General features: G+C 39.8%; 1 protein-coding gene across 4 annotated transcripts in view; it reads right to left on the bottom strand.

Moving 5' to 3' along the window:
- APP (amyloid beta precursor protein) overlaps positions 1-15438 on the bottom strand; it is a 226668-nt gene that overhangs the window by 7579 nt on the left and 203651 nt on the right. For all 4 annotated transcript variants that reach the window (XM_064470153.1, XM_064470144.1, XM_064470139.1 and 1 more), the window contains 2 exons: positions 4507-4607; positions 1263-1409 (listed from right to left, as the gene is read on the bottom strand). In XM_064470153.1, coding sequence (XP_064326223.1) covers positions 1263-1409; positions 4507-4607 — 248 coding nt within the window. The remainder of the gene's footprint in view (positions 1-1262; positions 1410-4506; positions 4608-15438) is intronic.

The following is a 15438-nucleotide window of genomic DNA, read 5'->3' on the forward strand; positions in this document are numbered from 1 at the left end:
ACTCAGTGGTGTAAAACTAAAACCTGTTTCAATTTTGTACAAAATAGGCTGGAAGCTTTCATGCGGAAAGTTAAAGCTGAGATTCTTGCTTGCTATTCTCGGCCTCTCGGTCCAAAATTCTCCATGGCTTGCTGTCTGCTCAGATCTCACCCCAAGCAGTTGGTGCTCTTCTGACCATGTCTCTTTGGAAGGTTTCAAACCACATGGGCAGCCACAGCATGGACATAGGGACACACAAGCATAGGCTTATGACAAAGGCTTAGCCAAGTGTTTTTAAGACCCTTCATTGCCCCAGACAGTGGACTACATGCATCAGGAAGCATGTATGTCTCCAGCAAGACCAAAGCAAGGTTCATTTGACTCAAGGTGAAACCGACAAACTGTGGACTTGAACAAGATTTAGTTTCAATCAAAAATGTAAAATGCCAGTTTTGGAAGGCAAAAATCAGATAAGTGTCTCAATGCTTGCTCATGCAAGTACTATCTGCAAACCAGACACTCACACAGCAAACTAGATATCAATCCACACTAGGGGAAAAAAAAGTTACATGAACCCCCTTCCAGTTCTCATAATTAAGTTTTCCTACTTACACAGATCTTGTTTTAAATCCAAGCAACAGATGAGGTATTTTAAGTTACTGTAAATTGACCACAAATTTACTTGGTAGATTGGGAAGAGACAAGGGTTTTCATCTCGAAAATCCCATGTAAGAGTCCTGTATATTATTTGTTTCTCAAATCTATAAGTTTCAGGTTAGCCATAAATCAAAAGCTGTTGGTAGCAAAAGAAAATCTTGTTTAGAGAACAAAAAGTAATAAAGTATCTGTGTAGGGAAAATCCTTGTAGTGTACAGCCCAATCCACAGAAGACCTGCCTCAAATGTTTATTTGCAAGCTAAGTAAAGAAATCTGCATGTGTGAATTCCCAACAACAATAAAACCAGATTTTCCTCTTGTGCAGTATCTGCTCATTGGCTACTGTTAAATTTCCTTTAAAATGAACTTTCACACGATGAGGTGACTGGTCTGAGAGAGTTCCAGAAGAGATTTTTGTGGTTTTACACCCAACTTGACATGGTTATATTGTGTCTGCATTTACAAAATAAGGCAATTTGATTCCACTCTGCCAGATGCAACCACTCTGACTCTGAACACTGGGCTAGCCAAAACCACGGTTTTCTCGTTTGTAAAGATATTTATAAAGCAGTGTGTTGAGCATGCTGTACATATGACACCAGCTGTACTTGGTAGTCTTTTCTTACCTCCACAACCCCATGATGAATAGATGTGTACTGCTTCTTCTTCAGCATCACCAAAGTAATGACAATCACTGTTGCTATGACAACACCTCCCACCATTAGTCCAATGATGGCACCTTTATTTGAACCCACATCTTCAGCAAAGAACACCTACAAAAGAAAAATAAAGGAAGGTGGCTAACAAAAAGCTCACCGAGTATTTGGCTAACCTGTCCAGCAGTATAAAGCCTACTGAAGCATCAGTAATTAAACAGTATTGCATGCCCTCCTGATTATTCAAAACTGGATTGCTGTACCACAAAGCTCTCATAGTTGGAGAAGAGCAATTTGGGAAATCTGCATTGCCCGTGGTGTAGCAGTGCTGTGGCAAAGGGGAAGGCTCATCTCCATGTTTCTGCTTCACTCAGGTCTTAGACAGTAGCTGCTTTTTTCCCTTGGGTAAGCAAGTCAAGCTAATTGCAAAATACTGATAAGCTTGTAGATGAGTAACCAGGGAGAATACACATTTCTCTACTTCTGGAATCTTAATCCTGAAAGCGTTCATATACCTACGCTTGTGTGGCTTGTTTGGACTATGATGCATTTCTTCGATAAAAGAGTAGAGAAGACCTGTAGGACAACAGCAAAACCTGCATGCAACCGGTTGAGAGAAAGTTCTCACACCAAAGAGACAGGAGTCCAACAAAAACAAGCTGCTGGTTTAAGTGACCACCAAGGGATGCTTCAAGATTTTGCAGGGTAAAGGGAGAATGAGCTATACCTGGATGATGACAAGACTCATGTGAGACCTAGAGGAGGTAACAGTTGTGTGAGAAAAAAAAAAAAAGATCCACTTGAATTATATGTACTGATAAGGCAAAACAGTGGACAGCAAGATGCTTCACTACGCATCTAATAACATTGGCCTTTAGCAACAGGAGCAGGTATGAAACGTGGGTAATTGTTTTCACTGTCCTGTTTTGTATTCGAGGAATATGCTGGATTATTTTACATTTATGCATGTTTTACAAGCCTTTTGTCCGCTTGTCAATAGCGGGCTTTTATTATTATTATTTTTAACCCAAATGGGCAAAAAGGATTAGAGAATAAATTACACTCAGAGAGTTGTAAGACTACCTCACTCTGAAAGACTAAATACTTTGACAAGTATTTAACAAAAAATGCAGAGGGAACAAGGAAACCAGCTGAGAATTATAATGAGCTGTATAATATTTGCACTCTTTAGGAAACACAATCTTCCTCAGAGAGGTATTAAAGCATGCAGTATAAATATTTATATTGTTCTTAGCCATAAGCAAGGAATGTGTTTAAACAAAGTTAAGAATTCACTAGAAAGTACACACAATGGACAGTGTTGGCATAAGCTGATGTGAAGTAATAATTTCTTCTGTCAATTTTACCTGCCAAGGACTGAAATTCTGTTACCATACTATTTCAGAGCACCGTGAAATGCCCCAGTTAATATACATGTGCAACAGAGGAAGGCCTTAAGCACTCTGAGCCATGAAAATCAACTTAATGTACAGTTAAAACGTGAACACTCATAAAGAAGAAAATAACTGCAATTTCAGCTCAATTCAGAAGCTTGCGTGTAAGATACAATGTGCAGCTGAATTCAAAGCAATATCCTAAGGAGACTATTTCAGTAAACACTACTGGGCGCAGGAGAAGGAAAACACAGGTGAAAGTGTTTTCTGCTTACTGCTTTTGAATTAAAGCTAATGGAGAAGGGCATCAGTGGTAAAGAAGCAACGCCCGTAAGGGATCAGTCTGGTATTTTCTCAGCAACGCCACACTCCTTGCTCAGTCTCAGTTGAAAAGATAACCTAGAGGACAGCTTACTAATTTTTAAATAATGGTTGTACCTATTAGTAAGAAGTACAGCATAAAATGCTTTAAAAAGCTGGAAAGGTCCCATTTTAAGCATCACACAGATTACTCATGTGCAGGGATTGCAATGCATTCCCTACCAGCCACCACGGCAAGGGTAGATTCCAGCACCAAACTGCTCAGGATGGTATCAGACCACTTAAACATTAAAGGCTGCTACTGAGGAGTGCATGTGACACCGGACCAATAACCACTGTGTCTAAAACACATTCCTGCAAGTTCCTTCTCTTCAGCAAACTGCACAGGTTTACTCCATCAGGATGTTTAACCCATCTGAGCTAAGCACATCAGAAATTCCCAAATTAGTGCTAATGCATTTTGGATTAGCTTGTCAAACTGGGAATTCTCAGTTCTCAGCATCAAAGAGATGGCAGAATATCTTTTCACACAGTGATTGCCTAGTTCAAATGCAAATTTGAGTCCCATGTTAATTTTAATTTTCAGCACTACTTAGCTTTAAGAATATATTAAGAAAAAAAGCTTTCAAGTTTAATATCAGGATATCGAAAGTCATGGATCTGAAATCTCATCATGTAACATACCTTTACAAAAGAGGAAGCAGAACAGGTTTATAGTCAACACTGCTGTAGGGGTTCTTCATTACTGACTAAGGGACTGAAAAAAGCCTTTAGAAGATGGTTATTCTTTCTTACTTTGCTTTTGGGTGGTATTTTTGTGTTCATAAGAAGCACAGTTCAAATGGGAAACAATATTTTGCTCCTACCTGCCCTTCACCTGTTAATAATTTAATATACCTTAAGGAACAATACACACAGGTACAGCCAGGTACAAATTAAAATTCAGGCTGGTGGAGAATCTCCTCTTATCCCAAGTAGGCAATCTTGCAAAAGGTTATGCTCCATGGAGTTCAGCCTCCTTCGTGTACCACCACCATCTGTTTTCACAGAAAAGGAATCTATTCCTGAAATGGTGCCACTCTGTTTCTTGCTGCACCATGCTGCGGGTCTCCATCAAACAGGTCGTCTTCTTTTTTTAAACTTTCTTAGCATTTTCCTTCCTCTGTATCCCTTCTCTTTAGTTATGTGACCATGACAGATGGACTGTGGGGCAAGTATTGCCCATATGACCACATCCAGTCACGTGGCAGTGCAAGAGCAGGGACTGTCAGAATTTCCTCTCATGTGAGCCTTAATGGCTTTCCGTCCTCTCTGCTGAAGTTATTCCAGGTTTACTCTCACTTGAGAGAGAACCAGAAAAATCATCATCTGTTCATGCAAAAACTTTTTGTTGGCACTTTCAGCATCCACATCACTCAGGGGAAAAATGGCCATAACTAGTTCAAGGTTGAATCAGCCACTCAAAAGGCACGCGTGGAAAGCACTGTTTGTTTACTCACCAGCTTTTGATGATGAACTTCATATCCTGAGTCATGCCGGAACTCCGCATCCATCTTCACTTCAGATATTTCTTCTGTTTTAACATTGGTCAACCCAGAACCTGCATCGCACCGCAATGACAATCGTTAAAGTCATCGACTCAGTTATGCTCTGCTTTACCTCCACCATTACAAGCGCAGAGGGCAACAGTACCATTCACTTGGAGGAGGTGTGATGCAACATGAAAGGGAATTGGGAGGAAAGTGAGGTACATCTGATGTTTCAGTCCCACTGAGGTGACACAGAATGAGCTGGTAAAATTTATCCTCTGTTAAATGTTCTGCCATCCACTCCAGCTATTTTGGTACAAGCACCAAAGGCTTTCAGCAGGGAACACCACAAGAACCAAGCTGCGAGGGACCAACAGTGGTCTCCTGAACTGGCTCACAGGATGCAGACAGATCTGCTCTGACAACCTCTTTAGCAACGTCAGGAAAATTCGGTGTTTAGGCTGAAATCTTCCTCATCCCTAAGCTCAGGCAGCTGTGAGGGAAAAATACATACCCATAGTGTGAGGTGGGGAACCCCAGACACTGTATTTTCTTGCTTCCTGTGAGTCTCTACCTTTTTGCACAAACATGCACAAATAAGAGTTATTAAAAAGTTTGTGAAGTTTAGACAGTTATTTGTTTTCGTATTTCAGACTGCGCAGAATTAATATGATGCAAGTCTTGACTTCTGCCTGACAGATGGTAACTGTCCCTCTTGATTAGAAACCTACAGTAAAGCAAGTAAGCAAAGCTTGCAGCGATTTTAATTGTAGATAGTTTGCAGTCGTGTTCTCCCCTTAAGGGTGCAAAGGGGAGATGCTGCACTTGTCTAACTGCAAAGGTGGCCAGGATTTCCACCTGGAAAATTGCCTTAGAAGAATGAGCCAGACTTACAACAGCTGAGCAGTGCATCTTTTATATATATGTGTGTGTGTATATATATATGTATCTATCTATCTCTCTTTATATATGAATGTTTTGTCCTGAAAAGCTGGCTCTGGCTTATAGAGAACATATGGGTATTCATGTAGCTGGTTATTTTCCTTCTCAGTACCAACTGACTGACATTTGTATTTCTTGGAGGTTCAAACACTGCAGAAGCATGGTGTTTATGAGAAGTTATTTCCTCACCCTATCTAATGTGATAAGAACAAACTGGTTTCTATTCCTTGTCTATATTAATTTTAGCATTTTATCACTCCAACTCTTCTCTCCAAGCCTTCATTCTGATTCTTAGTATTTTGGGCTGACCTTAAGCTCTGATGCAGAGGAAGAACCTCTTCTAAAATTCTCATCACCACTGACTGCTCTTGTGCTCCACTGCCTCTCTGGACTCTCAATAAATTCTTGAAGACTTCCATGTGCCAATGAGCTCCACAGTCTAAAGTAGCGCTCAGTGCAAGAATTACTGCCCTTTTATTGCCTTTGAATGTGCAATTTCTTTTTTCATTAAATGCTGATTTATTTTTGTATTATGAGTCAGCAAGAACAGACCTTCCTGAGAACTACTTTGGACTGTACAGACAAACCCATTCTAAGACTCTGATCTTTCTTTTCACAGTAAAGCATGCAAAGGAGAGAACAAGAACCATCTTCATGCAGTAAAGTATTTACGGTTATTTTCTTTAACAGTCTGACTGCCCCATAAGTTCTAGCTTAGTAACTGTATTTTTTTTAAGGAATAGAGCACTTAAAGATCTCAAATGTCTTTATTAAGCATCTGATTTTTGATGCCACATTACAGTACTGACACAAGTATATTATGATGTTTATATATGAGACTGTTTCTAAATGGAATTATAGTTTGAAAACAAACCTTGATGTTCTGTCAATGAAATGCAGGATGAAATGGAGAGGAAGGAAATAAAACTCACATGGTACATGAAAAGAGGTTTAACTTTCTATCCTTGAAGCAGCTACGGTTAGTTTTCCAAACTAATATAAGAATACAATTTACTCTCCTTTACGCATCATCTCAAAATAGCCCCTACGCCTGCAATCAACGGGAAGCAAAGAAAATGAGAACATGTATCGGGCTACACAGAGGCTCACCTCTTCAACTCTCCCTGCCTTTTTGGTTTTAGGATTAAAAGGCGGGGGGGGGGGGGGAGGAACAAGAGTGGAAAAGTGCTTCACATAGATTAAACAGCTGCGCGAAAGGGTTTTCCCAGGACTTGGTTCATTGCTCACAGGTATAGCAGCTGAAGAGGCAGACAGCTCCCAGCTGCTCACCACTGTCCACGGCCACACTTGCTGCCCCTTAGACACGCTGGCAAAAGCACCACGTGGAAACTCCCCCAAGGCAAGGGCCTGGGGAATCGCACGACTCTACTGCTACAGCTGGCACACTGACTGAAGCTATAAATATTGATTGGAACATATCCATACATATATGATATACATCTGTGAAGAAACAACTTGTCTTTTGTTGAGGGAGGTCCTGCCTCCCAAACCTCTCAGAGGTCACTTGAAGAGTTAGGAAGCACATAGGAAACAGTGATTCAGCTTGGAGTGAGTCTGGATTTCCAAAAAGCCTTTGAGAAGGTCCCCGATCAAAGCTCTGGCAGAAGCTAGGATGGCAAGGATTAAGAGGAAAGTCCTACACAACTTTCCCTAACTGATTAAAAAGATAGGAAACGAAGCGTAAATACACAGCCATTTTTTCACGAGGCAGGAAGGTTACCAGCAGGGTCCCACAAGGATCTGTGCTATGCTGTTTCCAAAGTGATCCAGATAAGGGAGTGAATAGTGACGTGACAAAGTTTATTGACAAAAATAGAAAAGAAAAAAAGAGGGTAGTCGAAGTAAAACCAGCTGCAAAGGACTGCAGAAGGATATTACAAATTCTGAGTGCACAATAAAAGGGAAATGGTTCTCAGTGTTGATATAATGTAAAGCAGTGCTCAGAGGGATACACAGCCCTAACTATACATACACAACAATAGGCTCTAAAGTAGCTCTGTTCCACACAGGACAGGGACCTTGTAGTCACTGAGGATATCTGTCTGTGGGCAGGTGGCTCAGTATCAGTCAAAAAGGCAAAGACAAAGCTAGGAGTAATTATGAAGGAACAGAGAAAACAGAAGACATTGTTACACTACTGTATAAATGATGCATCCTCATTTTAAATCTGTCTATCCATTCTGGTCACCCACCTCAAACAAAGGCAGAAGAACTAGAAAAGATATAAAGCAGGGAGAGACAGACGATCACTGGTATGGAATGGTTTCTGTACAAGAAGGACTAGACAAATTGGCTGTCTTCAGACTGGAAGAGACAACCAAGGGGAACACTACAGAGGTCTACATAACTGAATGACAAGGAGAAAGTCTACAAGAAACGGTTATTCATGATTTCTCCAAAGAAAGTACAGGACACCAACATGGCTACAACACAGCAGATTAAAAGCTAACAAAAAAAATGTGTGTATTTATATATATATAATTTGGCATAATGCAAAACTGAACTGTGGAACTCATTGGCACAAATCATGAGGATGTTCAAAATACAAACGAACAAATGCAAAGAAGAAAGGTTCATCCAGGGTTACTAAACACAACGGTGAAAAAACAATTTCCAGTCCTGGAAGTCTATAAAATGCTGGCTGCCAAAGGCTCAGTTGATGTGCCAGGAGTATAAGGCAGAGGTGAAGCCTCTAAGTATCCTGTATGCACCACTGCTAGACAGGATAATGGGCTTGGGTACTTCTGCTCCTGGGCTCTGACCACTTCCAGTGAAAGCAAGCTACGATAGCTTAGACTGAGGGTCTTTGTTAGCTTCAGTTAAATGGAGCCAATCGCCACAGGCATGAGTTATGGCATCATTTCAGGGGGCAGAACAAGTCAGGAGCCTTCACATCAATGAGCCATTGAGGGTGGTATGTTCATCAGCAGTCTCAGCTGCTGGAAAAACGCAGGCTCAGGCTTCCCTAAATCTACACTTCTTCGAGGGTTCCCCTCCTTCCTCCTGCATTCTCATCAAACAGTAATGCTGGAGCCGTACTTCCAGTGTGCAGCAGGTTAAACAATCTTTTGGTCAGGCAGAAATTTTTTGCTTTGGGCCGTGTGACCAAGGTCCGGTGACGTACTTGGCCTTACTCGCCAATCCACAAAAATGCCATGGGATCTGAACACAATGTAGGGCCTGCTACTAGGAAGTTAATGATGTTAGACTTACTAAAGCTTGTCTTTGGCACAGGAAAAAGGTCAGAAACAGAAAAATCTTCTGTTGCTCTAACAAACCTGATAGCAAATTTTTCCTTCCTCCTATCTCCCTTAGAAGTGAGGAAAAAGACTTTTAAAAGTACAACTAGGGTAAACTGGTGGTCTTCTACAAATAATTAATCATATAGTAAGAGAAGCATGACTCTGCACTGGAATCAATTAAACAGCTGGTATAACACAAAAATATATATGGGGTTAATACGCCTTTCCACCATGTTACATTATAGAATTTAGACTTTCTATTTAACAGACTTTTCTTTAGTTCCAGTTCATTCACCCTCCTGTCCTGCTGACTACATACTTAGTCCTACATGCTAAAATCAAAGATTTATTTTTCAAAGGTAGTAACTGAAGAAGGAAAAACTAACTGAAGAAGAAAAAGGGTCTTTCCAAACTTCTAACAGAGGTGTGTGAATCAGGTAAGATGCAAACAGCTACGGGCTGCCTAATACCACTCTACTCTCGCACTGAAGATGAGCATACGAAGAAAAGTTAACTATATGACAAGACTTTTAATTCTGACACAAAATGATGGTTTTTCCACTACTGAGTCTAAAATACAACACAACCCAAACACAAAAGCCAATGTAAAAGAAGAGAAGTGAGTGCAACAGCTTCACTGCAGATGCACAAATAATGATAATTATTAGTGCTTTTTCTTCTGAATTACATACTATCTTTAGGGAGTTGCATTCCTAATTACTTCCATTTAAAAATGCTACAATTCAGCTGGTAAATAAATTAACTTGCAACTCCTTAGAAAACCTGACAAAACTATTTAGCCATCAAAACATGGGCTGAAGAACATCTAGTACAATCCAACAAAATGAGCTATCAATGATGGGCTTTTAATTATATTGCTGTTAATTAGCAATGTTAACTGCTTTTATACATACATGTGTACACATGCACGTGCATGCACACACATATCCAAGCATCAAGAAGAGCAGCATATGCAAACCATATTGTTCCTCGCCCTTAAAGGAAAGAAAATATTAAAAAAATCACATGGGAGTTGAAAACTACTCATACGACATGAAAACTGCTTTGGGAAACACTTTATTCTCACAGAGATGAGCTTTTCCATTTGTGTAAATATATATTTAGGCTTTAAGAAGGATACGAAAAAGAGGATACAATGAATTCCACCAAGGACGCAATTAGGTGTACGTTATCCACTACACTGCTTGTATTTGCTTCATCTACTGCTTAAGTAACAGCCTAGCAAGACTTTGCAATTTTGTTTTGCAAGGAACTGAAACAGCATTAGCTGTGCCTGAGGTCTTCCAGTTACTTTTAGAGCTAAAAATCAGACCTCCAAGTGAAGCATAGTTGAAACTACCAGTGTCTACACAGCGAAAACCAGAAGTAGCACGTTCAAGCAACAGATGTAATGACTGCATTCAGGAAAACATTTAACTCCATGTCCATGAAGTGTATCTGAGTAACGTCAAGAAGAAGAAAAGATTTGTTGAATCAAGGCCTGTTACAAGTGTCGTAAACAGCTTTATCTGGGTAAAGCATCACCTAAAACAAAAAGGGCGGATGGAAAGGAATGCAGGGTTTGAGCAACTACCTGGGTAGACAGCTGCATGGTCTTAGTGGAAGTTCAACTATTACTTCCTTATGACTCTATGACTTTGTGCAGCTCATTCCATTTTGAAATGGAAGAAGAAGAATGAAGATCGTATACTCACAAAGATTAAAATGAAGATTATATACTCAGTTTTGTAAGGACACCTCAAATATATTTTAGGAGTAAGTACTTTGAAGACTGCACGGAACTAAAGCCTTCTGGTCTCTCCTTAGAAGTTAGTAATATGGTGGTTTGCTTTTACTTCATGGATGACTACAGGGCTCTCAAATTGGAGAAAGCAGAAAATAAGTGCAAAAAAAGACTGTTATCTTTTAAAAAAATAATCCCATTGGAACTTAGTATGGAATAATTCTTTCTCAGAATACTAGAGATTATTTTACATGTGTATAAAAATGAATAATCAAAACAAGTATAATTTGGTAATCTTTCTGGCATGTCAATGCAGATGCTGTGCATATGTGCATAAAATTGCATCCACAGTTAATAACTATCTGATTTATAAAACAAAACAAAACAACCTAATGGAAAAAAATCCGTTAATGATTTTTATTTGGTAGCTGCAGACAGTTGGTTTAAGACAACTGTATTGACCTAACACCACTAAGACAGGAAGAAAACCCCTGGCAATTTCTCGCAAGAAGATCATAAATAATTCACTGAGCTGCTCTATGTCCTCACCTCATACAGACTGCAGCGTATGTGCTAATGATTCTGCAGAATGGCCATTAGGCTTAGAGAGCCTCTGCAACCATGTGTAAAAAAAAAAAATTCCTCAACTTTCCATATAATGTCATAAAGACAGACCTGTCTTGATTTATCAGCGGAAGGGCCAGAGACACAGAAGCAGCTTTATGTGCAATGTCTCCTCAAAATTATTGACGGTTTGCAAAAATGATTAACTGACAGAGTTGGGAGAATGCAAAAAAAACCCCAAACTATACAACATAGAAGAAAGTAACAGAGTTATATCATAAAACCCTTGCATTGTGAGTTACGGGCATCCTGTGAGTGAAACAATTACAGCTGTTAGCAGTAAAATTACAGTTGCAACTGTGCAACAGATGAGAATATGATCTACCCTGAACAGAGCACTGGCTGTTTTCTTCATCACCTTGAATTTCAGAAAATCTGCTGATACCAAGCAACATCCATTTGATGGCAGGTTTTCTAATCTTCACTCAGTTTCCACAGATCAGACCTGCTGAATTAACATGAGTGAAAAGGAGCTTGCTTGTGAGTATTTAAGGATGGTTTTATACGTATCTTTATGTGTGTATGTGTCTCTCTCTCTATACACACACACAAAGAGAAAGAAGTTACTAATAGACACCCACCCAAAATTCAGCTGCAAGAAATTAGATGTTCATCCTGAAAAAGTGACCTTTGGCGCAGAGGTGAGAAGAAAACACTATTGAAAAGGCTGTTAGAGCGCGGCTGTCAAGTAAAGAGGTATTCTTTCTATTTGAAGCTCTTCCTGTGGAAGTTCTCAGGCTGGATTGAAGCCTTCTAACCTCTCCCTGTAGGAAGCAATTTATAAATAGCAAGAAACACGTCATAATCTCTTATCATTTTGTGCTGTACTAAAAAATAGCTCACTGGTGACTGCTAGTACATCTACATATTTTCCTTCCCTTTGACCTTTTATTATTTCTGTTTACTTCATTTTCAGGAAGGAGATGACAAGAAAGAGATTTAGGCATAATCCTTACTTTTGTTCCCCCATTTGTGAATTAAAAAGGGGAAGGACAGTGTGCGGAAGCACTAGTCTCCTTTTCAAATACCAGTGCGAATCACACAGATGTTGGATCTATACTAGGAAACACGGGTCCCCCCTGCAACATTACTCTCCTCCTGGGACTGTTGTAAATCAGATTAAAATTCAAGCTTCAACTGCTGACGGCCAAGGTGGAGGGCAGCAGAGGTAGCGATTTTGGCAACTGGCTTAAATTTTAGTAAATGCTTTAAACATGGTCCTTACTCAAAAGCTTTTCTGCTCTATGGATTGGACAACTCCTCACATTTCCCGACTTCACTCATAGATTTTTGAAAGAGCGAGAACGACGCGGTGAAGTAACAAGATACTGTTTAGCACAAATACTACTGACAGCTAAGTACTTGCTGCTCTTTTCTGTACTGTGACCAAATTATCTCTCTTGTGGGAAAGGGACAAAGATCATCTGCATGATTTTGACCGACTTTTAAGAAAAACGTAGTGATCGTTATAAGAACGTTGTGTGGGTGAAAAGTGGTAAAAGCAAAATGGATAAGAGAAAAAAGGGCACTTGTATGTTTGTCTTAATCCTTTCAGAGCTGATTTTCTTCAAGGATTTTGAACACCTACAAAACATTAATTTGTTCTTATTCTCAGGCTTGGACTGTTGCATGTTGACATGACACCAGTATTTTCACCCTGAAGAAGCAGGTCACCACCTTGTTCACTTGAGCCAAACAAGCAGAAGCACAAACTGGAAAGTCAGGACTATGAAAAGGACAAACCTTCCAGGAAATGAACAAGAATCTGGGCAATTAAAACATCACAAAATATTACAAGCAGCTGCATGTACTAATCTGCCTCCAGGTCCCTTGTTAGTACTTTTTCATTCTACAATAAATATCCTTGGTTTTCAGATTTCTTTTTTCCATAAGGGATAGCCTCAAGCAATAAAAAATTACTATCCCAAAAGAATAGTGACTGCAAAAAAAAGTATCTCTTTTCCTTTTTTATCCTCTAACATAGTAGTTTTATTTATAATTAGCAAGTAAACCAATTTTAAAGCACACATTTTTACGCTGTCTGATTCCCTTTTGTATTTCACAGTTCAGCTGAGCACCCACTTGCTTTCCTCTTTTCCTAATTTATGAAGCTACTGCTAACAGTTTTTTGTTAAATTGAAATTTTATCACAGATAAATTGTTTTTAAAGGATGATGAAAAACCAAGTGGACATCTATTGCCAGATTTTGTATCAGTAAGGACAAATTTGTGGAAGTCCAGACCTTGTGATTAAAGACATAAGGAACTTAAGGTCTACCAGTAATGGTGAAGAGAATACGTTTTTCTTCCTGTTATGATACGTTTAACACCACTGTAAAGGAGGAAAAATCCCTATTTCACATGAACATGTAAGACACTTCATGCTGTCAAATTCGGGAATGCAGGCACAGCAGTGAGAGATTTCAATCTCTCCAGGGAAGCAACCATCCCTCTGCATGGAGGAATGCGGCGTGCGTCCTTGCCCGGCTGGAGGGGTTCACTCTCTGTGCCAAAAGCAGAGCATGGGGCCTTTGCAGCACTTAAACTCTGCGCTAAAAGCAACAAAGGTGGCACAGGCCCCCGGGCAGTGCTGCTTTTGCATTTGAGCAGAAAACTGAGGAAATATCCTGTGTGATTTTCGTAGTGAAAAAATGACTGTATCTGCTGGAAATTTCAAGTCACAGTGGTCACACACTGAAATATTTTTTACCTCTCCTCAGTAGTCTGTTGTACACATTCACAAAGATCAGTCATGACCTACCGCTAGCCACACTTTTAGTACTATTTGTATCACCCCAACCAAAAAGCACTCTGATGCAGTGGACTAAAACATATAATTTCACTCAAACTACAGGGTGGCAGTGTGAAAAAATCCTTTCTCAGGAGAAGGGACACCAAAGATTTCTGTCAAGCTTGTGTATGTGTGGGGGAATAGAAGGGAGGAAGGAATAGGAGATTTTTCAAGATGACTGAAATTAAGATATTTAACAATCACAAACTTTACTGTTACAATAAAATTGCTAGACTGAACTAGCATGACAAAATTTGGGTTGAACACATTCATGTTTCATCTGTGATGATATTTCTACTGCTCTTGGGGAAGAAAACTAATCTGGAAGGCAGAGAGAACGGCTCCCCATGGATGATCCCACGATTTTTGACACTGCTGTACAGCTAGCTCTGTACCTGTTTCCAGGCTCTCTTCATGGAATGAATTAAGACTCCAAACACAAGTAAATATGTCAGACTCCTAAAACAGTCTTAAGAGTACATCACCTGGCCAGCCTTGACATGTATCCCGATTGCTGTAACGTGTGAGCTTATTTTAGTTCCCACTGTAGCAATTTCCATAATCAGTAAACACTGGTGAGATACCAGACATATTTAAACACACTAGGAGGGTGTTGCCATAATGCTATCTAATGGACATTTGAAGGAAAAGATGAAGGCAAAAAGATGACATTGATCAGTTTTATCTGATCTGAAGAAAAAAACACAATGACAACGTGACACTGAAATAATCTCGACCCTAAAACATACTGATCTAATCTCACTATGTGTTGGAAAGTAACCTCTTCTGAAATAAAAGGCTGTTTGCTCTCAGTGGAATCAGCCATTCCTAGATAATTCTAATGAAAAACAAGGGGAAAAACAACCTATAAAGCAAAAAAAGTTCATATGAAAACCAATCTTTTACTTTTGAAAATTGGATTTGTCCCATTTAACTTTTCCGAACATTTGCAACCTGACTCAAGCTAGTCACCTGCTATCACTCTGAAATCAACAGGAAGACACAGGTACCTACAGAGGGCAAATAATCACCCCTCTCTGTCCTAGAATGGAATGAACAGCTGTACAGAGGTGTCCTCAGTGAATCCAAGGGAGAATATATGTATCAATTTTTAGATATCTGGAGTTTGCTAGGATAGCTATCACAGCAAAAAATCTTGATGTCCCCTGCAGTTCTAAAATTGTATGCATGAATTCTTTATTAGCCTCAACTTACAAGAAGCTGTATACTTTACATAGAGGATTCGACATTTCTATCATGCTTTCCCAAATAAAGTACTCTCTGGGCTACAGGGTACCGTGTCTACTGCCTCCTGCACCTGCCAAAGCGTTGCTGCTAGAAGGGATGACACCTTGATGCAAATGTCAGCTCTGGGTCTCTGGGCCCCACTCCCTCTGCAAGTACCCATTCCCAACACCCTGGACACAGGCAGCACTCACGCAGGCCAATGGGGGGTTGTGTGGGGACTCTTCCCTGGTTCGTGGCATAGCATTACCTCTTAAGAGTGTGTTACACCAAAGAAAAAGTGATCATTTCAG

This window comes from Phalacrocorax carbo, chromosome 1, assembly GCF_963921805.1.
Source record: "Phalacrocorax carbo chromosome 1, bPhaCar2.1, whole genome shotgun sequence".
Taxonomy (NCBI): domain Eukaryota; kingdom Metazoa; phylum Chordata; class Aves; order Suliformes; family Phalacrocoracidae; genus Phalacrocorax; species Phalacrocorax carbo.